At 53.8% G+C, this 27,937-nt stretch overlaps 1 protein-coding gene and 1 long non-coding RNA gene across 2 annotated transcripts; one reads left to right on the plus strand and one right to left on the minus strand.

Annotated features, from left to right (window-relative positions):
* Positions 1 to 10,165: 10,165 nt before the first annotated feature.
* LOC123394853 lies at positions 10,166 to 13,353 on the minus strand. Its single transcript, XR_006609573.1, has 2 exons — positions 13,041 to 13,353; positions 10,166 to 10,881 (listed from the first exon to the last, which is right to left on the minus strand). It is a non-coding gene; the product is annotated as an uncharacterized LOC123394853 (long non-coding RNA).
* A 115-nt stretch (positions 13,354 to 13,468) lies between these two features.
* PURB (purine rich element binding protein B) lies at positions 13,469 to 21,903 on the plus strand. Its single transcript, XM_004739704.2, has one exon. It carries the CDS (start codon positions 13,598 to 13,600, stop codon positions 14,513 to 14,515), a length of 918 nt encoding a protein of 305 aa, XP_004739761.2. The 5' UTR covers positions 13,469 to 13,597; the 3' UTR covers positions 14,516 to 21,903.
* Positions 21,904 to 27,937: the final 6,034 nt, after the last annotated feature.

Raw genomic sequence — 27,937 nt, forward strand, 5'->3', positions numbered from 1 at the left:
AGATGAAGAGAGGGATGCCTGGATGGCTGTCGGTTCTGCACCCGACTCGGTTCCAGCTCAGGCTGTGTGTGATCTCAGGGTCCTGAGATTGAGCCCTGCATCTTGGAAAAAAAAAAAAAAAAACGAAAACAAAGAAGGGTGAAGAGAAACAGGAAACAGGTGCACTGGATCCTAACCATGTTTTATTCCACACAATTTGTCAAAACATTATCATTTCAACGGGTGACCAATGTAAACATGATTAATATTCCATTTTACCTGTTTTGGTGCCGTCTTTGACACCCACCAGGTTTTCCACTGAGCACAGGTGGCAGGCTGGACGCCCAGCACCCTGTGGCGGGTGGAAGAGGCCCAGCTGCGGAGCTCGGGGCTCCGGGAGGCCGAGGGCAGCCGGCAGGGGAGTAAGGAGGGCCACGTGTGGGAATGGAGCCCCCACACCCTCACCCCGCGGCCTGGCCTTGGATCCTGCCTGGGAGAACCAGTGCCCCAGGAGGCCACCAGGGGCAGGCAGGATGCCCTACTGACAGAGCCTGGCTTCTCCGTTTCCTCCTCAGCCCAGCCTGGCTGCCAGACTCACCTCCCTACAGCCCAACCCTTGGGGGACTTGGTTCCTGAGTCCAACCAGACTCCTGGAGGCAGCCCCCACCTTCCCGCCCCGAGAGCCCCTGCTAAACATCATGGACCTTTCCCGAACCACACTCAGCAGGTTGCTGGTAAACGTTTATGACCTAAGGAGGCCACGCTCCAGGGCAGGCCAGAGGCACCCCTGGAGGGAAGGAGTGAGCCTGGGCTGGCTCCTCCCACACCCCCCGACCTGGGGCCCACTCTGAGGATTGGACCGCAATGCAGACTGAGAAATTATCCCAGATATTTTCAAAGCTGTTTGACACACTCCTGTTAATTAGCAAATAATCAGTCAAAGGGGCTTGAAGATCTAATCGGCTTTACTTAACAATTTAGGAATCAGGCCACATCCCATCTGGCAAGTACAAAGGAGCCCCAAGGAGCTGTAGGAAAGACAAGGTATTCAGAGGCTGAGTGGGGTGGAAAGAAGGAAATCATTAGCAAGGAGGCAGCGTTTCCAGCAAGGTCGTGCTCCTCCAGGGAACAGAAGGGTTCTATCAGCAGATTAGCGCCTAGTGCTGACAAGACAGGCCTGGGTCGGCTGGACAAAGTCACATTTGGAGGGGAGCGAAACTGCGGTGGGTAATGGGTAATGGGTCTTGGAGTGCTGGCCTGGGGCTGTGTGTTCAACACACCTCATTGGCTCCCCACACATCAGAAATAAGGTGACCCTCATTTCTCAACTTGGGGAAATGGTCTCTTTCTGCCTGAGACCCTAGGGAGACAGAAAGGGAGATGAGACTCTTCCCTGAGGCCACCCTCAGACTTGGAGCTCCCTGCTGGGAGGTGCCAAGGCCCTACGGTCACCTCACCGGGGAATCCAGTGCAGCTGACATCAGCGCCAGAAGGGACCGCAGGCCTTCTCGTCCAGGGGAAGACACTGGTGGCGGGCAGGGGCTTCTCTCCAGTGGGGTGGACCCTGCAGTGGGGCTACGGTGTGGACAGACCACAGTTCTCTTAGCCATTCACCCATCGAAGGACACTGGGTTGGTTCCGCCTCTGAGCTGTTGTGAATATGGTGACATGAACATGGGTGTGCAAATACCTCAGTGTTTTGGGATACGTATCTTGGAACGGAATTACTGGGTCACATGGTAACTCTGCAGACCCCATGCGCTGCTGTCCACGGCAGCTGCACCACTGCGTTCCTGCCAGCCGTGCGTGCGTTCCAGACCCCCCCACATCCTCCCGACACCTGTTTTCCTGTTGCAGTAACCACCCTGACGGGTGTGAAGGGCCATCTCGGTGTGGTTTTGATTCGCATTTCCCTGAGGAGCCGTGATGCCGAGCATCTCTTCACGCACTCCTTGGCCATTCGCTGTCTTCCTGGGAGAAATGTCCGTTCCAGTCCTCTGCCCATTCTTGAATTGGGCTGGCTGTTTCTCTGATGCTGAGTTTTAGTTGTTTACCTACTCTGGATATTAATACTGTATCTGACATACGATTTGCAAATATTTCCTCCCATTCTCTGAGCTATCTTTTCCTTAACAGTAGCGCCCTTTGATGCATGAAAGTTTTTCATTTTAAAGATGTGCAACTGATCTATTTTTTGTTTTGTGTGCCGGGTCTCGTCTTCCCCAATGTGCTCTGAGCGCTCGCCTTTTGTCAAGGATCCTATCATTGTTACCGTTTGTGGAGCAGATGCGCTGAGAAATGGTTATGGAAATTTCATTTCATTTCATTTTATTTAAAGAGTTTATTTTGGGGGGGCGCCTGGCTGGCTCAGTTGGTACAGCATGTGACTCTTGATCTCACGGCTGTGAGTTGAGCCCCACAGTGGGCATCAAGCTTACTTAAAAGAAAATAAAGGGGCACCTGGGTGGCTCAGTGGGTTGAAGCCTCTGCCTTTGGCTCAGGTCATGATCCCAGGGTCCTGGGATTTGAGCCCTGCATTTGGCTCTCTGCTCAGCGGGGAGCCTACTTCCTCCTCTCTCTCTGCCTGCCTCTCTGCCTGCTTGTGATCTCTGTCAAATAAATAGATAAAATCTTTAAAAAAAGAAAAGAAAAATCTATTTATTAAATTGGCTCCACGTCCAACATAAGGCTCAAACTCATGAGATCAAGAGTCGTACGCTCCACCAACTGAGTCCGCCAGGCACTCCTGTGAATTTTTTTTTTTTATCTTTAAAAGATTTTATTTATTCGACAGAGAAAAACCCAGTAGGAGAAGGTACACAAGCAGGGGGAGGGGCAGAGGGAGAGGAAGAAGCAGGCTCCCTGCTGAGCAGGGAGCCAGATGCAGGGCTCGATCCCAGGACCCTGGAATCAGGACCTGAACCCAAGGCTGAGGCTTAACCCACAGAACCACCCAGATGCCCCATGAATTTGTTGGTTTTTAAATTTCCTTCAATATTTTAGTGAGGTTTTAATCAATGATAATTGAAAAAGACTATCTTTCCATCTCCTGAATCGAAACTTGGCTCAAATAGAGAAGCAACTCCACGGGGTGGGGGTGGGGGGTGGCTTCTGGCTGCTTCCCCCACGGGCAGGTGTGAAAATGTGAACTGATTGGAAAGAGAGAGAGGGAAAATATGGTCCCTGGACCCGGGGGAGTTTACCCTTTTGCGAAGACAGGAGAGGGCCAGGCTTTGGCAATGAGGGCATGTTCAAGGCTCTGGTTCCTGGCTCTGATCCCCAGCATCAAGCTCCATTTTTAGGTACATTCAGCCATGGCAGGTGCCTCGGGAGCAGATGGCATGGCCAAGCCTCCAACAGTGGGAACAGCAGGGCTGGGCCTGGGGGTAGCTGGGGGCTGGTCTCAGCCACACCAAGTCCGAGGTAGAGGCAGGACAGCCAGCCACAGCCACAGAGTGCATGAGGGCATCCAACAGTGACAGAAGGACCAGCCCAGGACAAAGCTGTTCGAGCTCAGAGAGCCCTCAATGCCCATGGGCTGGTGTGAAGGACCACCAGGAACCCCAGGGGGCGTCCGGGGAAGGTGACAGGGCAGGCTGGGCTGAGGGGATGGCTCAGCGGGAACCAAGGCAGCCACAAGGCCTGCAAGCTTTCTAGGGGGCCATGCAGGGACAGCCAGACTCCAAGGCACTGCGCACACAGAGAGGGGTCCTCAGGCCTGCTTTCCCCATGCGGGCAGCCCTCCCCTCCCAGGGCAGTGTGTTTGGAAGCCTGGAAGCTTCCCTGGCTCATCCTCTACTCCTGCTCCACCTGCTGGGCTGGGGCTGCCCTTTCCTGTCTAATAAACTCGTGCTTTCTTTACTCCCCACTCAAACCCAGCAGCCTCGACACACTGGGGGTGTGACCCGGGTTCTCGGCTGCTCTGTTAGAATCCACGGGGGACCTCACCCCAGAACAATGCCATCAAATGCGAGCCAGCTGCTGGACTGGGGCACGGGGTCGGGTTGGCAGCTGGGGACACACTGCAGTGTTTGCCGCATACTGACGAACCAGCACACGGGCTGCCACCAAGACCACCCTGAAAAAAGGGAAGGACAAGCCACAGGCGCAGACGGGACAGAGAAGCCAGCGTGGTTGCACTGAGCGCACACACACACAGCTCCCTGTCTATGCGGAATGCAGGTGAAATGCCATTTCCAGCTGGCGACGAGAGAAGAATTGGGCACAAACAAGTCAGCTGCAAAAGACTGGGAGCAGGGGACGACAGTTGAAAAAGACTGCTGCCACGAGCAACTCCACAGCCTCACTTTTATTGGATAGAAAACAATAGCCAATAGAAGGATCGATGAAAGTCAAACGTTAATCCCGTCTTGCAGGCAAGCAAGAAAGAGGATAAAGTTTATAGTTAAACAAGCACATTCAAAGGACTCATCTAACTAACAACGGCGCTTCTGGGAAGAGAAAGGAGCGATAACGGAAAAGGGAAGCAGGCGGTTTTCCGTTCCACCTTGAGCTGACCGGGCGTTCCCGGGTGCTCGGCTTCCCTGAAGCAGGCGGCGTTCTGTCCTGGGCGGGCCGGGCACTCCCGGCTGCCTGGCTTCTGTGAAGGGCGGCATTCTGCCCTGAGTGAGCCAGGTATCCCCCCCAGCTGCCCAGCTTCTGTGAAGGGGCGGCGTTCTGCCCTGAGCAAGCCGGGCATCCCCAGCTGCCCAGCTTCACGGTCGTACATCGTCCTTCTCCCCAAAGACCTGTTGTCAGTATATGTATTTTTTTTTTTTTTTTTTTTTTTAAGATTTTATTTATTTATCAGAGAGAGAGAGCGCGAGCACAGGCAGACAGAGTGGCAGGCAGAGGCAGAGGGAGAAGCAGGCTCCCTGCTGAGCAAGGAGCCTGATGCGGGACTCGATCCCAGGGCGCTGGGACCACGACCTGAGCTGAAGGCAGCTGCTTAACCAACTGAGCCACCCAGGCGTCCCAGTATATGTATTTCTTAAGGCCATATCTAAATGTGCTTGGTAACTAGTAAAATCCTCCAGGGGTTACAGTTTAAGTAACAAATTGTTCCAAGGGGCAGCAGCAGTGAAAGCCTCCAGCAGCGAGCATGAACCCAGCCACTCCAGGCCCAACAGCTCGGGAAATGGCTCCTGGGTGTTCACCCAAGCCAAGCCCCACCCGTGTGCCCCAGAAAACAAGTTCCAGAGTCCCCTGGCCTGTTGGTGACAGCAGCCATGACCCTGAAGCCGCAAGTTGGTGGCATTTCCCTATAGCGTCTTTTTTTTTTTTTTAAGATTTTATTTATTTCTTTGACAGAGACAGTGAGAGCAGGACCACCAGCTGGGGGAGTGGAAGAGGGAAAGCAAGCTTCCCACCAAGCAGGGAAACTGACTTGGGGCTCCATCCCAGGACCCTGGGATCATGACCTGAGCCGAAGGCAGACACCTAACCATGGAGCCACCCAGGTGCCCACAGAGTGTCTTATATAGCAGTGAACATTGTTCACTCCAGCTAGACAAAGTAATGTGCGTGTCTTCACACCATGATGGGTAGGAAAGCTTGGCCAGGCCCCAGCACCCAGATATTTGGTCAAACACCAAACCAGATGTCAGGGTGAAAGTCTGGTTTAGGTGAGGTCAATATTTACATCAGCAAACTCCGGTTAAAGCGGAACACCCTCCATCACGTGGGTGGGCCTCATCCAATCAGTTGAAGGCCTTAAGAGAAAAACTTTGAGGCTCCCCCCCAAGGGAAAAAACTCTGCCTCCAGACGCAACATCAGCTCACTGCTGGGTCTCCAGCTGTGGCCAGTGCCCACAACAGTATGAGCAATTCTTTTTTTTTTTTTAATATTTTATTTATTTTATTTGACAGACAGAGATCACAAGTAGGCAGAGAGGCAGGCAGAGAGACGGGGTGGGGGGAGCAGGCTCCCTGCTGAGCAGAGAGCCCGATGCGGGACTTGATCCCAGGACCCTGAGATCATGACCCGAGCCGAAGGCATCGGCCTAACCCACTGAGCCACCCAGGCGCCCCAGTATGAGCAATTCTTAAAATAAATTTCCCTCTCGCTTTCTCACACTATCTGTATATATACACGCACAGGCACACTTCATTGAATTTCACTTCACTTTATTGTATTTCATGGATTTTGCTTTTTTTTTTTTTTACAAATTTTAGATTTCTGGCACACCTGGTTGAGCACGTCTGTGGGCACCATTTTTCCCACCAGCATTTGCTCATTTAATGTCTGCAGCCCATTTTGCTGATTCTCATAAGATTTAAGCTTTTTCATTACTATTTTATCCATTAAGATGATCTCTGGTCAGTGATGATGATTCACAGACAACTCGCATAATATAGTTTACTTCAGCAACAAAGGATTTTCTTTTAAAGATTTTATTTATTTATTTGACAGAGAGAGAGAGAAAGACCACAAGTAGGCAGAGAGGCATGCAGAGAGAGAGAGGAGGAAGCAGGCTCCCCACCAAGCAGAGAGCCCAGTGCAGGACTGGATCCCAGGACCCTGAGATTATGACCGGAGCCAAAGGCAGAGGCTTAACCCACTGAGCCACCCAGGCACCCTTCAAAGGATGTTTTAATTAAGGCTTGTAGGTTCTTTCTAAACATCATGCTACTGCACACAGAACCCACAGGGTAAATCTAATTTCCACATGCACTGGGAAACCAAAAAAATTCATCTGACCCGCTTTATTGTGTTTTTTTTTTTTTAATTTTATTTATCTATTTGACAGACAGAGATCACAAGTAGAGAGGCAGGAAGAGAGAGAAGGGGAAAGCAGGCTCCCCGCTGAGCAGAGAGCCCGGTGCGGGGCTCCATCTCAGGACCCCGAGATCATGACCTGAGCCAAAGGCAGAGGCTTTAACCCACTGAGCCACCCAGGCACTCCTGATATTTGCTTCTTACAATAGAATTCCCTTTTTTTTTTTTTTTTTTAAAGATTTTATTTATTTATCAGAGAGAGATGGGGGGAGAGAGCAAGCACAGGCAGACAGAAAGGCAGGCAGAGGCAGAGGGAGAAGCAGGCTCCCTGCCGAGCAAGGAGCCCGATGTGGGACTCGATCCCAGGACGCTGAGATCATGACCTGAGCCGAAGGCAGCTCCTTAACCAACTGAGCCACCCAGGCGTCCCTAGAATTCCCTTCTTATAAAGTAATAAATAAATAGATAAATAATTTTTTTTTTATAATTTAGGATTTCAGAGGTTGGGGGACAGACTCTGAGAGGAACAAAGGGCAGATTTTGTCATTGGCAGTGCCCTAGTTCTTGCAATGGCCGGTGATTCCAGAACTTTTTTTTTTTTAATATTTTATTTATTTATTTGACAGAGAGAGAGATCACAAATAGGCAGAGAGACAGACAGAGAGAGAGATGAGGAGAAGCAGGCTCCCTGCTGAGCAGAGAGCCCCATGCGGGACTCGATCCCAGGCCCCTGGGATCATGACCTGAGCCGAAGGCAGAGGCTCAACCCACTGAGCCACCCAGGCGCCCCATTCCAGAACTTTTTAAAAAATATATTTTATTTATTTATCTGACAAAGATCACAAGTAGGCAGAGAGGCAGGCACAGAGAGAGGGGGAAGCAGGGTCCCTGCTGAACAGTGGGGCTCAATCCCAGGACCCTGAGATCACAACTGGAGCTGGAGGCAGAGGCTTAACCCACTGAGCCACCCAGGCGCCCCTATCAAGTTTTGATTTTTTTTTTTAAGATTTATTTATTTATTTGACAGAGATCACAAGTAGGCAGAGAGGCAGGCAGAGAGAGAAAGGAGGAAGCAGGCTCCCCACTGAGCAGAGAGCCCAATGCAGGGCTCGATCCCAGGACCCCAGGATCATGACCTGAGCCGAAGGCAGAGGCTTAACTCACTGAGCCACCCAGGTGCCCCCCCATCAAGTATTGTTAACATTAGTTCATATACCTGGTTTTCTTTTTATCATTCGTTTGTTCTTAATACTATTGTAATAAAACCCGGGATGCTGGGGAGCTCAGTGGGTTCAGTGTCTGCATTCGGCTCAGGTCATGATCTCAGGGTCCAGGGATCGAGTCCCGCATCCGGCTCCCTGCTTGGCAGGGAGTCTCCTTCTCCTTCTGCTGCTGCTGCTTCCCTTGCTTGTGCACTCCCTCTCAAATGAGTAAATAAAATCTTAAAAAAAAAAAAAAAAAAAACACACATTGCCAACTGAATTGTTCAGCTATACCTGCAGAGAGCTCCAGGAGAGAAGCCAGGTGGGAATTCCTGCATAGGCCCCGCCCACTGTCCCACAGCTGACACTGTCTCCTGATGCTCCGTCACTCTGCCCATGTGCATGTTTCTATAAACTGCAGCCCCAAAGCTCTTTGCACTTTCCAATGTTTCCCTGTGGCTACAGCCATTGTTCACGGTCACAGCCAGGAAATTCAAACAGTATGGTTACATGACAGACATTCTTGGTGGGAATGCTCAGGGGAACCACGGCGGGAGGACCTAGGGATGCAGTGGGGCAGCAGGTATGTCCGGTGTGGACCTGCACTGGGACCAGGCACACACCTGAGCCACTCAGCAAGCTCTACCCGCCAGGCTCAACATCTCCTGGGTATTTTTTTGTCCATTGTTACCCTGTTGGCCACTAAATGTTTCTCAAATTTCATCTTCTCTTCCTTATCAGTGACCTTTTTCCGGTAGGGACAGGCTTTCCTTCTCCCATTCGCATCAGGAAGTGCACAGGGGATTCTGATCTTAGGCACCGGCTAGTCTGTGGCTGGCTAGTCTGTGGCTGTCGTTCTCTGATGCTTACGCGGTCCCAGACCTAGCCTGCCCGAGGGACTGTTTGGGGCGCCCCCTCGCATTCTGAGCACGTGCTGCCACCAGTTCTCCAGGCTCAGCCTGCACTTACTCCGCCCCATACCGGAGCCAGGCCTTTCTTGGAGCAGCTCTGGTTCCTTCCAGCAGAGAACAGAATTGAGAGACTGAGATGTGGTGCTCAGTGTGCCCACTGCGGCTGGGGTGTCACTGCTTTGAGGAAACACGCAGACACGCACCCACATCTGTGTGTCCACAGGTGTATGCTTCTATATCTGCCCACGTCCCTGTGCAAGCGCATGCGCTTGTTCATGGAGTGAAACCGTCAGCTCGAACGGGCAGCTCAGACTGTAACCCCTGGTCACAGGGCCAGTTTCAATCTCCACCCCTGGGTCCCTCAACCATGTGGCCTTGCTCTGTGTGCAGCGGAGGCCCGGGCATCACCAGCCTAAGGGAGGCTAGCTGAGCGAGGGCACACGGACTCACCGGGCAGGGGACAAGGGCTCAGCCAGACAACCTTCTGGAAGGGGCAAGAGAGGCAGAAGCAAACTTCCCAGGAAGCTCTGGAGCGAGGGCAAAACCCTAAGATATTCTGGATGGAACAAGCAGCCAGAAAAGACAGCTGCTGTCTGGCTCTGTGGAGACCTCAGGTCATGCAGGGTCACTGGAAAAGGTCAAACATGTCCCCGAGCAGCTGGGAGGGGGCTCGTCACACCCTGTTGTCCCCCAAGAGAGGCTGCCCTCCATTTGAGGCAAGAGTGACCCTAGTCACGGCCTCCCCAGACCTGCTTATGCCTAACCAGTGACTACAACTTCTGACTGTTCTATTTCTAGGAATCCTGTTCCCTTTTTAAAATTTTATTTTTAATTTAATTTTTTTAAAAGATTTTATTTATTTATTTGAAAGACAGAGATCACAAGTAGGCAGAGAGGCAGGCAGAGAGAGACAGAGAGAGGGAAGCAGGCTCCTTGCTGAGCAGAGAGCCCGATGCAGGACTCGATCCCAGGACCCTGGGATCATGACCTGAGCCGAAGGCAGAGGCTTTAACCCACTGAAACACCCAGGTGCCCCTTAATTCAATTTTTTAAGTTCACTCTACGCCCACCGTGGAGCCCACTGCAGGGCTTGAACTCACAACCCTGAGATCAAGACCTGATCTGAAATCAGAGTCAGACACTTAACCCACTGAACCACCCAGGTGCCCCAATTATTTTACTTTTTTAAGTAGGCTCCAGGGCCAACATGGGGCTTGAACTCACAACTTGTGAGGCCAAGAGTCACATGCTCTACCGACCAAGACAGCCAGGCACCCTGGGATACTTTTTCTTTTAAGGTTATTCTGTTGCGGGTTTCATCTCTCTCGTCTGACAAACATACTTTCCCCCAAAGAGAAAAAGTACTTCTGGGTTTAATGTGCGTGTGCTCTCAACTCAACACCGTGTCTTCAAAGAACGGGCAGCCTAAGGGAGACATCCACACACCCAGGACAAACATCGGCAAGGAGGGGGAAGTTGCTCTGGAGCTCATGGGCCACTGAGGGAGCAGGCTGACGGCTGGGAAGCTGGAGGGAAGCCGCTCGCCGTCACCAAGTGCTGGGCAGTGGAGGCTGGAGTCTTTCCAGGAGGGACTACACCTCTCCTGGGGCTCCCAAGGCCCCCAGCAGTGCTGGTGAGCACAGGCTACACGGGGCTGACAAGTGAAGCTGTCTGCCAGCCTCTGGGAGTGCCCAAGAGCTTGTTTTAAGGCCAAGAGCAGCTTCAAATCCTGGAGAGCATTGACTGAGAAGCCCCAAGGCTAGAAACTGCCTGGAACTCCACACCGGAGCAAGGAATTGATTTTCTACCTCACAGGAGACAAAAATGCCCAGAAAGACAGCAGGTGTGGGCCTTCTGCCAGCCCGGATGAGGCAATCTCTTCAGTTTGTACACGAGCAAACCAAGATGTCGCTGGAGGTTTCGATGGACGCCAGCTGGGAATCGTGACCAGAGCATCACGCTGAGACAGATCCGCAAACGGGGTGCAGCCAGGAGTCTTCGTGCCAGTGCCTGCGACGAGGGCGCCCCCGGACACCATAGCATCCTGTCTGCCGCTCATTCTAAGATAGTTCTGGGGGAAGAAAAGGAGAGAGAGAACAAAGGTGCTACATTACTGACATTTGGGGGATGTGGGTCAAGAGTGCTACTCTTGAACCGCTGTTTCCATTTTAAGCTTAATAGGAACAGTAACAGGGATGTGGAGCAAGAACTGGGAGAAGGGCTGGTCATCTGAGGCCACCAACCCCAGTCCCTCGTGTGTCTCCTCAGCCCTGGCAAGGACCACCGCCATCTGCATCTTCTGCCCAGCGCCAACTGCTCACGGCGGCTGCAGGAAGCAGCAAGCTTTGGCCCCAGCCTCAGCCAGACCAGCTGCTCAGGGGGATTCTAGTCATGCCCAAGCCTCCTCCTCGGCAGGAGGCCTCACTCAGGCCCTGGTGCCAACGAGGCCTTTGGCAGAAAGCCCCATCTTCTTGCTTCTGCACCAGGAGCTCCTATCTCTCTTCTACACTCCCTGCTCACCTGCCAGGGCTGAGCCCTTCCCTCCATGCCCATCTCCAGGCCACTGCAGGCCCTCACTGAACGAACACCCACTCTGTGCTCCCCAGCTTCGGGGCTGGCTCAAGCCTGTGGAAGGCAGCTGGACGCCTGTTTGCTGGGTGCTGTCCTTCCCCACCCACATTCACTCTATAGCACCGGGACATCTGGCTTACATACTCCCAAATGGCGGCGTGAGAAAGAGAACTTAGAATTACAACGCGATTGGGGATCTCTGCTACACGTCTCGGAGCTGTGTGACTTTTGCCCATCCCCGGAACCTGTGGGCAGTGGCTCTGCAGGCTCAGTACGAACTGTACCACCGACTCCTCAGTCTTTGTCCTCCCATCTTGTCTGCCTCCCTGATCCCTCCACACTGTCTCCTGGGAGCTAAGAGCAGATCCATCCCAGGTGTGGTTCCCAACCCTGCTGCCCCTCTCCTCCACTGGGTTTGTCTGCATCCCACAGACCCTGTCTCTTCTTGGCAGCCAGCCAGCTCTTTAAATTTAACACGCCACCTGACACTCCTACCCGGGCATCTGTGCTGGATTTGCCATAAGGCAGTCACAGCAGGTGTTTTAAGGCCATTGAGAAGAAATAAGCTTCTGGACAAGGAATGTGATACCACAAAAATGCACCAAAGCTCATCCCGCTGGGCTCCATTCTCTGTGAGTTGCATGGGGGAGGCGCACCTCAGGGATGGGACCCGGAGGTCTCTCATTAGTGCTCCCCATCATCTCCAGGACTGGTCCTCCCCAGCAGCCTTGGGCGGTCTAACATCAACGCAGACTCCTCTTGCCTCCCCCCACATCGGGTTTTTAAATCTTGAAGCTTCTATTGCCCCAAAGGCCCCACGTGCTCCCTCCCTCGGCACCAGCCGTATCCAGTCCCTGCTCCCTTGGGGCTACAACACAGCTGTCGCCGCTAATGGACCCCGCCATGCCATCCCGTGCCCGCGGTCACGTCCTCCAACAACAGAGCAGACACACATGTCACTCGGCTGCTCACACAGCTCTGCCCCCAACCCCTGCCTAGAGGTCAAGGCCCTCCCGCGGCGGTGTTCCCCGCCCCCTCCGCGCAGACCCTGGGCTCCAGCCAAACCAGACTTCCTGCCGTGTGGGAACAGGTGCTCCGTCCGCCCGAGGTCACCACCCCCACCACCACCTGCCGGGATCCGTCCCCGTCCACCAAACGGCAGGGAACAGCTGGCCGTCTGACGGACACGGCTCAGAATCTCTGCTCCACAGGGTGCACCCAAATGTCACCAACGAGAAAACCCCTGAGGCATGACGTCATCACAAGTTTAAACACGAACTGTAAAGGATCTGAGAAACACGTGATCACCAAATACACCCAAGAAGTGAGACCTCGGCTCCGAACCCAAGCCCGAGATGCGACCCGCCGGGCAGAGCAGGCCTGCCCCGCGAGAGCAGAGGGGCGGCGGGTCGTTCCGAGCTGCGCCGGGCCGCGGGGACACCCTTCGCGGAGGCCGAACGGGCTGCGGCGCTCGGAGGGGCCCACGTCCTCCCCGGCCCCGACGCTTTTCGGCCGGACCCGCCCGCGCCCACACCCACACGGCGGCGGACGGAAGCTGCGCCCCCACCCCACCTCCCCTCCCGCCCGCAGCGATGAAGTCACTGTGCCCACGTGACGCGCAGCGCCCGCCGCTCCCCGGCCGTTGCCCAGCAACGCTACCGGGTCAGCTTTGTTCTGAAGGCTGACGACCCCGGCCTCCTCCCTCCATTAATGACTCTCCCTCTAGAGGTCGCCGCAGTTGTAACCGCTGTTCCTACAAGGAGTGCAGTTATCTCGACAAGTCTGGGACCCGGGAGACACGCGACCGCAAACCGGACGCACACCGTCTCCGGGCCCTCCCGCGCCCTCCCCATTCTTGGACGTTCTACCCCTCCCGGGACTCTCCGCTTCCCAGGACGCCGCGCGCCGTGACGTCACTGTCCTGCGCCCCACAGCCGCCGCGGCGCGCGGCGCTTCCGGCCGCGAGGGCGTGTGGGCGGGGCGGGTGTCGTCAGGGGGCACGCGCCGGAAGCTGGCGCGAGCCGGACGGAAGTGGCGGGGCGGAGCGCGGGGCGATGGGGGGCGGCGGCGGCGGCCGGCGATGAGCGGCGGGAGCGCGTGAGCGGCCGGCGGGCGAGGCTGGGGGCCCCGGAGAGCGAGCCGCAGGGCGGAGGGCGGGCGCGAGCGCGGCGGGCGGCGGCGGCGGCCGAAGCGCGGCGGCGGCGGCGGCCGAGAAGATGGCGGACGGCGACAGCGGCAGCGAACGCGGCGGCGGCGGCGGGCCCGGGGGCTTCCAGCCCGCGGCGCGCGGCGGCGAGCAGGAGACGCAGGAGCTGGCCTCGAAGCGGCTGGACATCCAGAACAAGCGCTTCTACCTGGACGTGAAGCAGAACGCCAAGGGCCGCTTCCTGAAGATCGCCGAGGTGGGCGCGGGGGGCTCCAAGAGCCGCCTGACGCTGTCCATGGCGGTGGCTGCCGAGTTCCGCGACTATCTGGGCGACTTTATCGAGCACTACGCGCAGCTGGGCCCCAGCAGCCCGGAGCAGGTGGCGGCGGCGGCGGCGGGCGCCGAGGAGGGCGGCGGGCCGCGGCGCGCGCTCAAGAGCGAGTTCCTGGTGCGCGAGAACCGCAAGTACTACCTGGACCTCAAGGAGAACCAGCGCGGCCGCTTCCTGCGCATCCGCCAGACGGTCAACCGCGGCGGCGGCGGCCCCGGGCCCGGCGGCCTGCAGAGCGGCCAGACCATCGCGCTGCCCGCGCAGGGCCTCATCGAGTTCCGGGACGCGCTGGCGAAGCTCATCGACGACTACGGCGGCGACGACGACGAGCTGGCGGGCGGCCCGGGTGGCGGCGCGGGGGGCGCGGGCGGCGGCCTGTACGGCGAGCTCCCGGAAGGCACGTCCATCACTGTGGACTCCAAGCGCTTTTTCTTCGACGTGGGCTGCAACAAGTACGGCGTGTTTCTGCGCGTGAGCGAGGTGAAGCCGTCCTATCGCAACGCCATCACCGTCCCCTTCAAGGCCTGGGGCAAGTTCGGGGGCGCCTTTTGCCGGTACGCGGACGAGATGAAGGAGATCCAGGAGCGGCAGAGGGATAAGCTGTACGAGAGGCGCGGCGGCGACGAGTCGGAGGGCGAGGAGGTGGACGAGGACTGAGGCCGCCGCTTCCCCGATGGGCCCCCCGCCCCGCCCCCCCCCACCATCCCCTTGGCTGGAGAGCCCCCTTCCTGCTCTTCCCCAGGGGGCTAGTGGAAGCGGGGCAAGGGGGCCCCGTCGGGAGCTCACAAAGTTCAAAAACAGAACAGTTCATTGAAAGAAATAACCACAAGAGAACCATCGCGGACAATTCGAGGAAAGCAGCAAAGTTCCGAGGAACTGACCCCGAGCAGCCTGCAGAACGGAGGCAGACGGCCTGAGCGAAGGCTTCTCGGTTTCCATCGTTTCCAGCCGGGGCTCGTGACCTGGTCAGGGCAGCCCTACAGGGGCGCAGATCCCCTCGTGCCCGGGGCCAGGGAACGCTCGGGTTCCCCAGACCCATCCGAGACAACTGCTTTTGTGTTCTACCCGGGGGTCCTGGCCTGACGAGCTCACCGGGCCTCAGTGCTGTGGGGTCGGTCTCCACCTCTATTGAGATCAGCATATCTAGGTCTTCATGGAATTCTTGAGAAGAGAGAGGCCTTGGTCTCTGCCCCGTTCTGAGGGTGCAGGTTTCGTGAAAAGGAGCGACTTCTAATAATCATGGACAGGGCAGAATGAGAATTCAGGAAGCCACCAGGGAATATAGAAAGAAATTGGGTCCAGTTCGTCTAAAATGGTTTTGCGTGGAACCAGGACCAGTGTCTTTGTCTCTTTGTGGCTTTGTTTTCCTGGATGCCAAGGGATTCAGATGTCATTTCTTCAACTAGAATCTGTTACTAAAGGATTTTAGAAGTTGGCCAGGGGTTTTTTCTGAGCTAAGGGTCGTTTTACATTGGGGGTTGCTGAGGTGGGCACAGGAAGAAATGTGACATTAAGCACAAGGACTGTCGTGAGTGGCTTAGTTGCTGCTCACTGAAGTCCTTCCCCTGGTTTCCAGGCACAGAGGTCCTCACCATGAGATGGCTTAGGGGTGAATGAGAGCCAGATCCCTGTGGCTGTTTCACCTGAGCCACTGAATTATGGCTAATTCAGCTGTTTGGGCCACTGGTTGACTGGATTTTCAATCGTAAAACTTGAAGATACCTACAAAAGGAACAGTGCGGCTGCAAGCCTGAGCTTTAATGGAATATACGTCCTCACAGAAAAGTTGGAAATAACCAAAACTGAAGTCTTCACCTACCTTCAGTTCTGTCTGTGGATTTGTTGAAATACTAAAGAGCCTCAGGTCCAGAATTCCAGCATCATTTTTTTCTTTCTAAAGTAAATTTTTAAGAACTCGATCCATTGTTTCAGTACCTCCCGATCAAAGTTGGCAAATGATGGATGAGAGTGATTGGAGCAGTGCGCCCTTTAGAAGCTGAAATCCATGGGGTGGAGATGAAGGGAACGTGTCCCGGAAGCATTTTTCTACCATCTTGAAATTTCAACAGACTGGCCTTCGCCAGTTTATCCAGCTGTTTTTCAAGAATAAAAGTTGGGGTTTTCAAGGATCGCCTCTTCTATATTTTAAATGGATTTTCAGTAGAAATGATTTTTACTAATCAAGTACATCCCTCCCCATCACCAAGGTATTCCTAGAAGTGGCACAGACCTAGGCGACTTGGAATTGAACGGGAGCTAACGTTCTTTCCCAAGTTTGTAGCTGTTCTTTGGGTAACACCTTCTCAACCAGGAGGCAAGTAACCCCACCTCCACAATCTTAGTATTTTTCTTTTTTAACTGCATGCCTGCCTTTAATCTGAGCTGCCATTTAATTTATTGCATACCCTTTATTATCTGAGTTTGGTATTATTCAATCTATACAATCTTTTTGTATTTATTGGGAAATAAGTAATATACAAAAAGGTCATCTTCATGCATCGTGGCCGAGAGGGAGGGAAAGAACTGTACATAAAATTAGGCTTTTTTAAAAAAATTAGACTATGATTCAGAATACTGTTGATCTTAGGTTTTTTTTTTTTTTTTTTTTTTAAGTGGAAGAGCCACAAACATTGGTGCCCTTTTCAGACTATTTCTCTACTCTCATCTTCCACAGTAGACTTTTTAAACGGATTTTTTTTAAAGCTTTTCCTTTTTTAAAAAAAACTTTCTCCGTCGCAAAGAATGTTTCCTAAATTGTATGGGAGCAATAGTATTTTTGATGTTTTAAGGACATCCGTATATACTCGTACTGTATTTTGTACCACAAGGCAGCTGTTTTCAATAATGTCCTGCTGTATTGACCTGTGTGTTTTGAGTGTTGATTTCTTTGCTGCGGAGAACAGATCCCTAAGCCGTTTTAGGAAGGGCGCGCCGCGAAGCCGGCGTTCAATCCGGAGAAGCTGTTGCGGTTTCCAGCCGGGAGGCAGCAGGGAGAAACCAGGTTGCAGCCCTCCGCTCACTGCTGTGACTTGTTCATTCTCACACCGTGTACAGTTCCCGTTCAGACCAACTTGTTTTGCTTCGGTGGTGGCTCCGTTGCGCAGCGGCAGCGAGCCCATTCGATTTTGCTAAGGTGCAGTACCTCCCCTTTGCAAGGGGCTGGCGCATTTTTCCTTTTCTTTTTGTTTGGCTGAATTGCAGTAACTGGCCTTGCCCTTCTAGTCTGTAGAAGTGACAGGGTCTTCACAGTCCTTCACCAGTGGCTCCTAAGCTATAATTAGTTGAATAGAAAGAATGTGGAAGTGGTCTGAGGCGTATAGAGCATATGCCAAGAACACTACCATATATGGCATCAGCTTTGGTTACCAGAGAAATTTTCTTAGTCATTAGACCATGTAACAGTAATATATCATATGTAAATCTTTAGATACCAATTTGAGAATCCTCCAAAAAAAGGAGCAAAGAATGCATAAGCTATGTGTTGGAAAAAGTAATTTATATTAAAATTTTGACCTGCCTATGTAAGATTAAGTGGTAAACGTCATAGTGGTGGGTTTGTAAGTCTTAACCGATCTCTGAGGTTCGTTTGTCCTGCAGGAGTGGCTCCCGGCCTCTCTCTTCACTGCAGGAAGATGACAGAAGGGTGTGGGTCGGATGTAGCATTTCGCTGACCCTCACTGCACGCACTGTTCTGGGGCAGTAGAAGTCCGCGGGTTAGAGAGACTGCTCTTTTGATGTGTGGCCGGGTACCGAGGCCAGATTTCAGAACTCGTTCAGAAGCAGCACTTAGCAAAGGAAATCTGTTAATTCCGATTAGAAAATGGCATTACAGACTCTGGGAAACAACCAGATTTTTGTTGTTCTGGTTTTCATCCTCTACTATGAACAGTGATGTAGAGCTCGTCCTTCCACCTTGGCAAACCTCCCAGCTGATCACATGTTCAAAACAGTCCGGTTTCTAAGAAGCGGGGAACGAGGATCCCTTCTGCGGCTGTGGGCAGAGTGCTTCTCAAGCCGGTGCCGTGTCGGCCCGAGCAGTCCAGTCGTGGGAACGGTGGAATCAAAAGAGCGAAACTCCGTGGCGAGATCCCGCCATCGCCTCATGGTTTCTATGGTCCCCACTCTGGTTCAAGTAGGGGGGCGGTTCTAGTCCGCGGAGAAAGCCTTCAGTGCATTTACTGCACAGAGCGCCACGGGACTATCCATGGCACCCAGAACTCACAGTGGAAGCCCAACGGGAAGCGCAGACACCCTGAGCTGCCGTGGGAGACGTGGAGTCGGTCAGGAGGGCTGTGGCCGTGACACACGGCTGCTTGTCAGGTCACTTTCCACAACAGTTTGCTGCCTGCCTGCCGGGGGAGGGGCTGGGGGTGCTGCAGGGGGTGCGGGTGGCCCGGCCCCTCCCTCGCCTGGCAGTCAATTGCAGGTCTTTCAAAGAGACGCAAGCTTCACTTTTCTCAAAACAAAACAGTTGTCCTGTCTTATCTGAAACGATGCAGGGTCGTGGGCAGAAGAGGCTGGTTATAGTGCCCTCATATTGAGTGGTCTGAAAACGGCTGCACACTTCAGGCTAGTTGTTAAGGATGCTTTGTTCCGTGTGACCTTGACCGGCCCTCGGTGTGTGAGTGTTGGGGGGGTAGCTGACCTGCACAAGGTGTCGAGACGGAACTATCGCTGGGCGTCCGCCTTGCTCTGGAGGCGGGCAGCCTTAGGGGGAAGCTTGAGTGTGTCAGCCACGCACAGAATTCTTCACTGTAAATTTTGTTTTCATTTTTAACCCACTTTGCGGTACTTTGTCCAATGCACAACTGATCTCTCAGTAGATATTCATTTGCAAATAGTGTGGCCTTGATCAGTGAGAGGGAAGGAGGGAAGTGACCTCCGGTGCAGGTGCGAAAGGGGCTCACCGAGAGGCCTTGCTCGGGCCACTCTTGGCGTTGGATGCGCGTGTGGTCCGGCTCCTTCCCGCCTGGGGAACGTTCCTGGTTTGACCCTGGAGTTTCAATTCAATTGAGTTGTCTTCTGTTTTTAGGAAGGATCAGAATTGCTCTGATAAGTAACAAAGTTGACTGCTTTGGTGTCCAATCTCAGGTTTTAGAATAGGGAGAGTGGTGTAAAGTGCCACTGTTGACTCTGAAAACAGTTTTAATGTAGTACACCCTAAAACTCACATGCATGAGGCCTGTTCAGAGAGCAGAGCCTCCCGCCGTTTTGCTCCTTTTCTACTTTGTACTTCACTTGAGAAAGTGTCGAGTGATCTTACATTGTATATTTCCATTGGAACCCCGACATATTTCTCAAAGATAAAGCACTTTTTGATAATGAAATTCATGGGATCTTCGTGTGATGTAGAACATGGTTTCTCAGGCTCCCTTAGATAATCTTATGGATATTGTTCTGTGTAAGAAGAGTGAGAATCTTTGCTAATGTTAGGAAGTTTGTATTACTGATCCAGAATGCATTCTGCTAGCTTCCAGTCGATGGGAGAGTAAACAATGCTGCATTCACAATTTAATAAGTTACTTTCCCTTAAGCCTTAAGGTAACTTTTTTTTTTCCTGCCAACAACAGCACTGAAGTTAGAGTAAGTGAATGAGATGATCCATTTTCAGGGTTGGTTTTAGAGTACTGTAAATCCACGAACTGTCTTCCGAAACATACGCTGTCCCCCTTGAGTAACCTAGATAATGGGCACATGGGCGGCTTGGGGGATAGGTTGTAGAAAAGAAAAAAGAAGGAAAACCATTTTTACCTAAGAAAAATACACAAAATTAAAAAGTGCGCGTCGGCGCCCCGTTTTTGAAATTGCAGATAGAGGGCGGAAATGGCAAACTAGAACGTCACTTGCCCAGTTTCTAAATCTAGGAAAGCAAAGTCATTGATTTTCAAATCCCCCCCCCCCCCGCAAAGTTTCCATAGCTCACTCGGGGACAGTGAGTTCCTTTATCCCAGTTCCCGAGGTAAAGTCACTGTTCCTGGTCCTTGGTCTTAAAATGAAGTTTCTTTACTGATGGCTTCAACAGACCATTCTTTGAATAAATGTGGTCCAGTTGTCAGGGTGAAAATCTGATTGGGAAAGTGAAAACATGATAAATGCGTATCATGAAGACTAGGCACTCTGGCACGTTCCGGGTGATGCCCCTTCCCCTTGACCCAAGTCAGACTTCGATGAATGTATTCTGAGTTCCCTGAGGAAATAGGGACTGTGCCGTCAGCGTGACCACCCTTGTTCACCATCTCCCTGGTGTTGCAATTCTGGCTCCTGCCTTTTGAGTCAGATGTGCAGGTGGGACTGGCCAGGCCCCGCTCTAACGGCGCAGCTGCCGCATGGGTCATCCCCTGCTCCGTGGGCCCCTCGTCGCGGGAGGAACGAAGCTTCGTTTGAAGCCAAGTGGGGGTTCTCCCCCGTGGGGGGGTGCCAGCAGACGGTCTGATGAGGAGGCCTGGCTGTACTTAAGCGAGCTTGAGGTCGGAAGTCCAGGAGCAAATCTCGGGGGCCCTGTGTGTGAGAGGTCTGCGGACCCTGACAAGGGAGGGTCCACTGTGTCCGTTGGGGGTGACCTGGGGGCGGTCCTGCTGAGGGCAAGCGGGAGAGCCCCTTCGTGCTGCCTGTGCGCGAGTGTGTCTGTCTGTCCTGCCTCTGGGAGGTCCAGCGGCAGACTGCATCCCCGGTGTTCTTGGCGTCAGCAGATCGGGCTGTTCAGAACGGCCTGGCTGGAAACAATGGCAGAAGGATGTTCCTTCTCTTTTTAAATTCTGTTTTCAGAGACACAACTGCAGGGAGAGGCCCAAGAACACTGCAGGACCAGACTGTCTAGAAGCACGTGTGTCGTAGGCCTCAGGCGGTTTTCGCTGCTCATTGCTCCGATGCAAGGCCTAGACCCGCAGGGCACCCCACGCACCAAGGCTTTCCGGCCTGGGGGAGTTCACGGGGGTGTGTAAGCCCGAGCACGGGACGCGCTTCTTGAGCCTCACCCCACCGGCGGCTGCGGTAGCAGGAGGCTGTTGCCCTGGGTCTTCCGCAGCGACCCTCAGTGCTGGGGGGGATCACCGAGACCGTAGGTGTCGTTGAACAGCTTGGTGGGGATTGAGTCTTCCTTTTGCTCCTTCATGCAGATGTTTTCCCAGGATCATTCCTGAGTCCATTTGTCTCCTGATCCGTTTCTAGAGGCACAGCTTCTGGCCTGCAGGAGCCCTCCGTGCCGGCACAGCCCTCGGCCTCCTTCCGCTAGACAGTTCACTCCGAAGTCGGGGCTGGGGTCCTGCCCGCAGGGACTCTGCAGAAGTCGTTCAAAATGATGTAAAACCAAATCTTGATGGCAGGAGACTGAGCTTCCTGATCTAGACAGACAACTAGGTACTTAAAAAGGGGTCTGGGGGCGTCTTCCGTCTCTGTAAATACCCACATGCTTGTGCGTCGTAAACCAAGTGTGTGTTCCCGTGTGTGAATTTATAGAACTGATTTCTGCTTCAAGAGAAGCTGCACCTTTAATTTTGTAAGGCCCCTTCCACCCGTAACCCTATAAATACTTGTAAATAGAACGCCGAAATTTGTAGCGATAGGATCAACTTGGGAATATCTGCTGAGAGACCAAAAAGTTCATTTTTTTAAGTACCTTGGTTAAAGAATAAAGATTATTCCTCTTATTTTTTAAAAGAAGAATGCACTTTAACAGCTGCATGGGCAGTTCAGAGCCCGTGAGGTGCAGTGCCGTTCAGAAATCACACTTCCTGGAAACCGTTCAGAAGCAGAGTGTAGACGGGCTGTTGCGCTCACGGCCCAGAGGCGGAAGCTCGGGTGCCTGCCGGTGTGGACGCCAGCGAGGCTGCCACGTGGGCACGGCCGGAAGCTTCCGACGGGCCTGTGACCAGCGGGTCCCGTGCTGACCACTAACTAGCAAAACTGACAGAAACACAGAGCCCAGAGCTGAAGAGCCCTTACTGCTGGTGTGCACTCCTCACCATTGCAGACTCCGCAAATGGAGTTTTACAGTCTGTATTTAAAAATTGTATGTTTGTAACAAATAAAGTATGCAGAAAAGTGAATGGCAACCGTGTGCTGGTGTGTCTGATTTCAGGAGCCAGGTGGGGACGGAGAGGGAAGGACCACTCAGCACGCCGGCCTCGCAAGTAGGTCTGGGACGGGGCGAGTCCCCTCTCAGCGGAGCCATCCCAGCCCCCCAGGGGAAGACAGGGATAGTAGCTGGCGAGCCCCAGGACCCTTTGCGCTTTTGGAAGCATCTGGAGGAAGCTGGGGTTGCATGTTTGTCTCCTGCTGCGGTCCAGTCCCAGACAGGCCGCTTGGCGTTTTTGTTCCTGGCCCCTGGCTGTCAGGCCTGGTCATTTCCAGTGGTGGCGAGAACCTGCTCCCCAGGGTCCCCCCTCCACCATCACAGCTGCGCCCAGGGAGTGGGTTGGGCAAGTTCTCCCTGGCCTTGAAGGAGAAACTCACATCCTAGGTCCCAGCTGGGTTTCCTAAACCTTTGGCCTCAGGAGCCCCTTTACAACTACCTAGGGCAGCCCCCCTACCCCGCAAGGAGCTTATAGCTTTCAGGCCAGGATAAACTAATCCCTACCACATTAGACATTTTATTTTATTTTTTTTTTTTAAAGATTTTATTTATTAATTTGACAGAGAGAAATCACAAGTAGATGGAGAGGCAGCCAGAGAGAGAGAGAGGGAAGCAGGATCCCTGCTGAGCAGAGAGCCCGATGCGGGACTCGATCCCAGGACTCTGAGATCATGACCTGAGCCGAAGGCAGCGGCTTAACCCACTGAGCCACCCAGGCGCCCACATTAGACATTTTAATTTGAAGACAAAAATACAAGTATGCAGCCCTGGGCTACCAGCCATGGAGCCTCTGAGAGGAGAGCTGGTGAGAAGGAGGTGAGGGGCAAGCACTGCTGTGGCTGGGGAGTGGCCCTGACTCAGGCACCCCAGGGTCCCTCTTGCTGAAGGTGATGGATGGGGTGGAGACCCGCACAGCTATCACCCCTGGTGCTCCCAGGCTTCTCCAGCTGAGTTAGCGTCTCCTGCTATGGAACATTCTCTCTCCTCCCAGCCCCACGGTGTCCCTGGGACTCCTGTCCCTGGCAGTGGCCCTCACTGCAGACCCCTTTGGGGAGCCCCAGGCCTCCCTGCGCCAGCCTTTGGGACACAGACACGGGTGTCCACTGGGCTTTGTTCTGCCTTTTTGAGCTCAATCCCAGGACCCTGAGACCATGACCTGAGCCGAAGGCAAAGGCTTAACCCACTGAGCCACCTCCGTGCCCCATTGTTTTGTTGCCGTTTGATAACAGTTTAACATCTAGCTTTTTTTTTTTTTTTAGTATTTTATTCTTTCTTAGAGAGAGGGAGAGAACACAAGCAGGGGGAGGGGCAGAGGGAGAGGGAGCAGACTCCCTGCTCAGCAGGGAGCCCGGATGCAGGACTCGATCTCAGGACACTGGGATCATGACCTGAGCCGAAAGCAGATGCTTCACCAATTGAGCCCCCCAGGCTCCCCTAATCTCTTGCTTTTTACTTCTTTGACTCTACCTTTTCAAATAGATAACATTTCAAAATCAAAATAATATAAAAAGGAGATTGAAGTCTTGCTCCCTACTGTCCCCATCGGTCCCCATCCTCCCGTGGTGACAATTGCCCTAGACTGGACTGTCCCGTGCTGCCTGCCGCCTCAGCGCCCATCCCCCACGCGTTTCCCACCAGTTGTCATGCATTACAGGATACCATTTCCCTTTTATTAGAACACGAAGTCATATGTTTCGGGGACCTCTAGCTGGTCCGAGTTTGGTTCGGAGTGCAGTAGCAGAACACATGCTTCATCACATCGTTAAAGTTGCTAAGAGACCAGCAATGACCTTCTCTGTGCTGACCCTTTCCAAAGCCAACAGATCACATTCCTGTCAAGCCCGCAGGGACTGGGCTTGCCCCTGGGGTGGCTGCGAACAGGGGCTGCTTTGTCAGGTGGTGGTGGGAGGTGTAGAGGCTGCTGTCTGGGATCAGGGGAAATCCCTGGTGATGGGTGTTTGAGCTGCGTACAGAGGGACCCAAATGCTCTGGCTACAGTGGCTTCATCAATTCAGCGTGTGGTAGGAATCTGTGGCTGGGGCGCCTGGGTGGCTCAGGCTATTAAGCATCTGCCTTCAGGTCAGGTCATGATCCCAGGGTCTTGGGATCAAGCCCCGCATCGGGTTCTCTGCTCAGCGGGGAGCCTCCTTCCCCCTTTCCCTCTGCCTGCTGCTCCCCCTGCTTTTGCTCTCTCTCTCTCTAATAAACAAACAAAATCTAAAACAAAAAATCATATGGCATCGTCATCAACTTTTCACAGGTTTCAGAGTAGCTAAACAACAAAATAGCCATGAGACAATGAGTGTTGAACCTACCAAGTCCTCGAGCACAGCACTGTGGGTTTTCACTCTTTGTTGTTAACATCCTATTTTAGAAATGTTTGAGCCTCTGAAAATCAACATAGGGGCTCCTAGGTGGCTCAGCCATTAAGTGTCTGCTTTCAGCTACAGTCATGATCCTGGGATCGAGCCCTACATCCGGCTCCCTGCTCAGCGGGAAAGCCTGTTTCTCCCTCTCCCACTCCCCCTGCTTGTGTTCCCTCTCTCACTGTGTCTCTCTCTGTCACATAAATAAATTTTTTTTTAGGGGCACCTGGGTGGCTCAATAGGTTAAAGCCTCTGCCTTCGGCTCGGGTCATGATCCCAGGGTCCTGGGATCAAGCCCCGCATCGGGCTCTCTGCTCAGCAGGGAGCCTGCTTCCTCTTCTCTCTCTGTGCCTGCCTCTCTGACTACTTGTAATCTCTGTCTGTCAAATAAATAAATAAAATCTTTAAAAAATTTTTTTTTAAAAAGAAAGAAAATCAACATATACTGAATTGACATTTTTTTTTCTTGTAAATGAGGCCTCTAAATTTTGGTGGTATTTTGTTCAAACTCAGTTGGAAATCACTCATCCAAGCATTTGATGCATGAACTGGTAAGAAACTTCAGCTTTTTTTTTTTTAATTTTTTAATTTATTTATCAGAGGTGGGGGGAGAGAGCGAGCACAGGCAGACAGAATGGCAGGCAGAGGCAGAGGGAGAAGCAGGCTCCCTGCTGAGCAAGGAGCCCGATGTGGGACTCGATCCCAGGACGCTGGGATCATGACCTGAGCCGAAGGCAGCTGCTTAACCAACTGAGCCACCCAGGCGTCCCAGAAACTTCAGCTTTTGATGTGTCCTGAATCATCAATCTCCATTATTCCCAAATAAATCCATTTTAGCTGGTAAAAAAAAGGGGGGGCACTTAAGCATTTGAAACTCTTAGTTGCAGTTATCGGAAACCAAACAGGGAAGCGGTGAATGTGGTCCCTTCAGAAGGAAGGGAAGTGTGGACAGACCAAATAATGGCGGAGCATTCTGGAATGTATCAGCTCATGAACAGACTCTTTTAGTGGAATTCCTATGTTCAACCGGACAAATGTACAGTCTGCCCTGCAGTCGACTGAAATCGAGATGGTCTCCCGTGCGGTAGCATCAAAATTTGGTGAAGAGTTGAAAGAATCAGGGGCGCCTGGGTGGCTCAGTGGGTTAAAGCCTCTGCCTTCAGCTCAGGTCATGATCCCAGGGTCCTGGGATCGAGCCCCACATCGGGCTCTCTGCTCTTCAGGGAGCCTGCTTCCTCCTCTCTCTTTTCTCTGCCTGATTGTGATCTCTGTCTGTCAAGTAAATAATAAAATCTTTTTTAAAATAAATAAATAAATAAAGAGAATGTGGCTGTTCTTTCCGAGAGCGGCCCCAAGAAAATGTCTCTTAGAGGCTTTATGATGTTTTGGAGAATGCCTCGGTGTTAAAGGGAATTTAAAACTCAACACAGGGGTAAAAGCTTGAGGAATCTATGTAGTTATCCTGTAATTGTTAAGGCTGTCTTCTCCTCACACTGGCCACCCCGGGAACACAGATGACGGTAAAGGGCCATCCTCTACTCTTTGTACCTTTATAATTCTGCACGTGAATATACAGCGCACTCAGGAACTTAATACAACTTAATACACTCAGGAACTTAATATAACTTTGCAAAGCAAAACCGTCTCCAGGACGCCTGGGGGGCTCCGTGGGTTAAATGTCTGCCTTCAGCTCAGGTCATCATCTCAGGGTCCTGGGATGGAGCCCCTCATTCTGCTCCCTGCTCAGTGGGGAGCCTGCTTCTCCTTCTCTCTCCCCCTGCTTGTGTTCCCTCCCTCACTGTGTCTCTTTCTGTCAAATAAATAAATAAAATATTTAAAAAAGAAAAGAAAGAAAGACCATCGTGCCAGGTCAGGCTTCCCAGGAAGCAGACTGTAAGGTGGGGACTTACCCTCATGAGGCCTGCTGCAGAGTGCTCCTGGCGACTTCATGATCAGCCGTGTGAAGGAGAGGGGACAAGTTGAACAGCAGTGCATTTGGGGGTTAATGACACACGGGAGACTGCAGTCATTTCAGATCAAGGCACAAGAGCAGAAGAGAGCAGCCTTGCTCACTATTACCCCACATCCAGCAGCTGTGGGGAGGCGGGCTGCTCCCTTAGGCCAAGCACAATTCCCGGGAAGACCCCTGACCAATGACCAGGCAGACCAGGTGGCTGAGGGATCCCGTGCCTCTGTTTTGAAAGGGCTCTGGGTCGAGCATCACAGCTTCCATGACCCCGGAGCTTCTCAAAGTTGGGTGCACACCGCAAGGCCTGATGGCCCCACCCACACCTCCTGATCCGGTAGGGTGGGCCGGGGTCCGAATCTGCTCTTGCAACGATTCCAGATGGTACTGGTAGCGTCTAGGGCCCGCACCACGAGAACCGTCACCTCACCCTGGACCTGATCCGGTTAAACCCACCCACGTTGAATGCTAACGCGCGGGAGTTCATCGCTTGGGGATGCTAATTCCCAAAACTCCCTGTTCCTACCACGGTCCCTGTGGGCGGAGGACACCTCCTCCGCAGCTGCAGCTCTGGGGGAACTGGACCGGGCTGGCTAACGCGCGTGCTGGCTGCTGGGCTGCAGGCCGTGCTCACAGTGCCCGAGAGCCCCCCGCGTTCCTCCGTCTGCGGGCCTCAGCCTGGCTCTCGGCTCTCCGCAGGGCGCGGAAGCCAGGGCAGTCCTGCCTGCGATGCGCGCCAGGTCCGCGCGCCTAACTCCATTGCCCCACTCCGCCCACCCCCGCATCTGAGCCCTGGGAGAGGGAACCCACCTGCTGCTGAGGAAAGTTTATTGGCTGTTAAACCCGCGCTAGGTACCCGGCGGGGGTACCAAACTCCCCAAGGTGGGCCGGGCGTAGGAAAACTCGGTGCCCAACTCAGATCACACGCCCAGAGAGCGAGGGCAACAGGTCAGGTCTCCGGAGACGAGGTCTGCAGGTGCGCAGGGACGCCGGGGGAATGGCGGGGATCTGCTGGGGGGGGGGGGCGGGACGCGGGCAGGGGCGGGGTGTGCATGTGCGCGGGGGGTGGGGCGCGGTCTCCAGGTGCGCGGGGTGGGGAGCGGACTGCAGGTGCGGGGGGAGGGGCGGGGTCTGCAGGTGTGCGGGGGGGTGGGGGTGCCGTGGAGAGTGCCGGGGATACCGAGGGCACCTGCTCCGGGGCCGGCCTCGGGGATGCTGGACCCGAACCCCGCTCCTCCCCTGCCCCCTCCCTAACCCCTGCGGTCCGAGTGAGCCCACGCACCGGGCCATCCGCACCCCACAGTGGCCCCCACGAAGACCTCCGGGGTCCCCGCCGGCGGTGCGGGCGCCCCCCTCGTCCCTGCCCCGGGGCGCATGAGTGAACCCCCGGCGCGGACGCGGGAGGAGGGCAGCAGGCGACCGCAGGGACAAAGGCCGTCGCGCGGGAAAAGACGGGGGCACCTCGGTGGGGCGGGTCCTAGGGAGGCCCGCCGCACCCCGGGTGTCCGCGTTCTGCCCGTGCTCGGGCGTCGCCGGGACCCGAACGCCCGGCACCGAGGGCCTCGACCTGCGGGGCGCCACACGCTCAAGCTACGCCCGCCGTCGCAGGCGTCACAAACATTCCTCACAGGCCGCAGAGCGGGAGCGGAGAACGCGCGGGAAAGCCGCCACCGCCT

This window comes from Mustela putorius, unplaced genomic scaffold (assembly GCF_011764305.1).
Source record: "Mustela putorius furo isolate JIRA1106 unplaced genomic scaffold, ASM1176430v1.1 tig00003845_pilon_pilon_pilon, whole genome shotgun sequence".
Taxonomy (NCBI): Eukaryota; Metazoa; Chordata; class Mammalia; order Carnivora; family Mustelidae; genus Mustela; species Mustela putorius.

What these genes read in the sequence shown, in the direction of transcription:
- PURB (XM_004739704.2), top strand. Translation starts at nt 13,598, where the DNA reads ATGGCGGACGGCGACAGCGGCAGCGAACGCGGCGGCGGCGGCGGGCCC.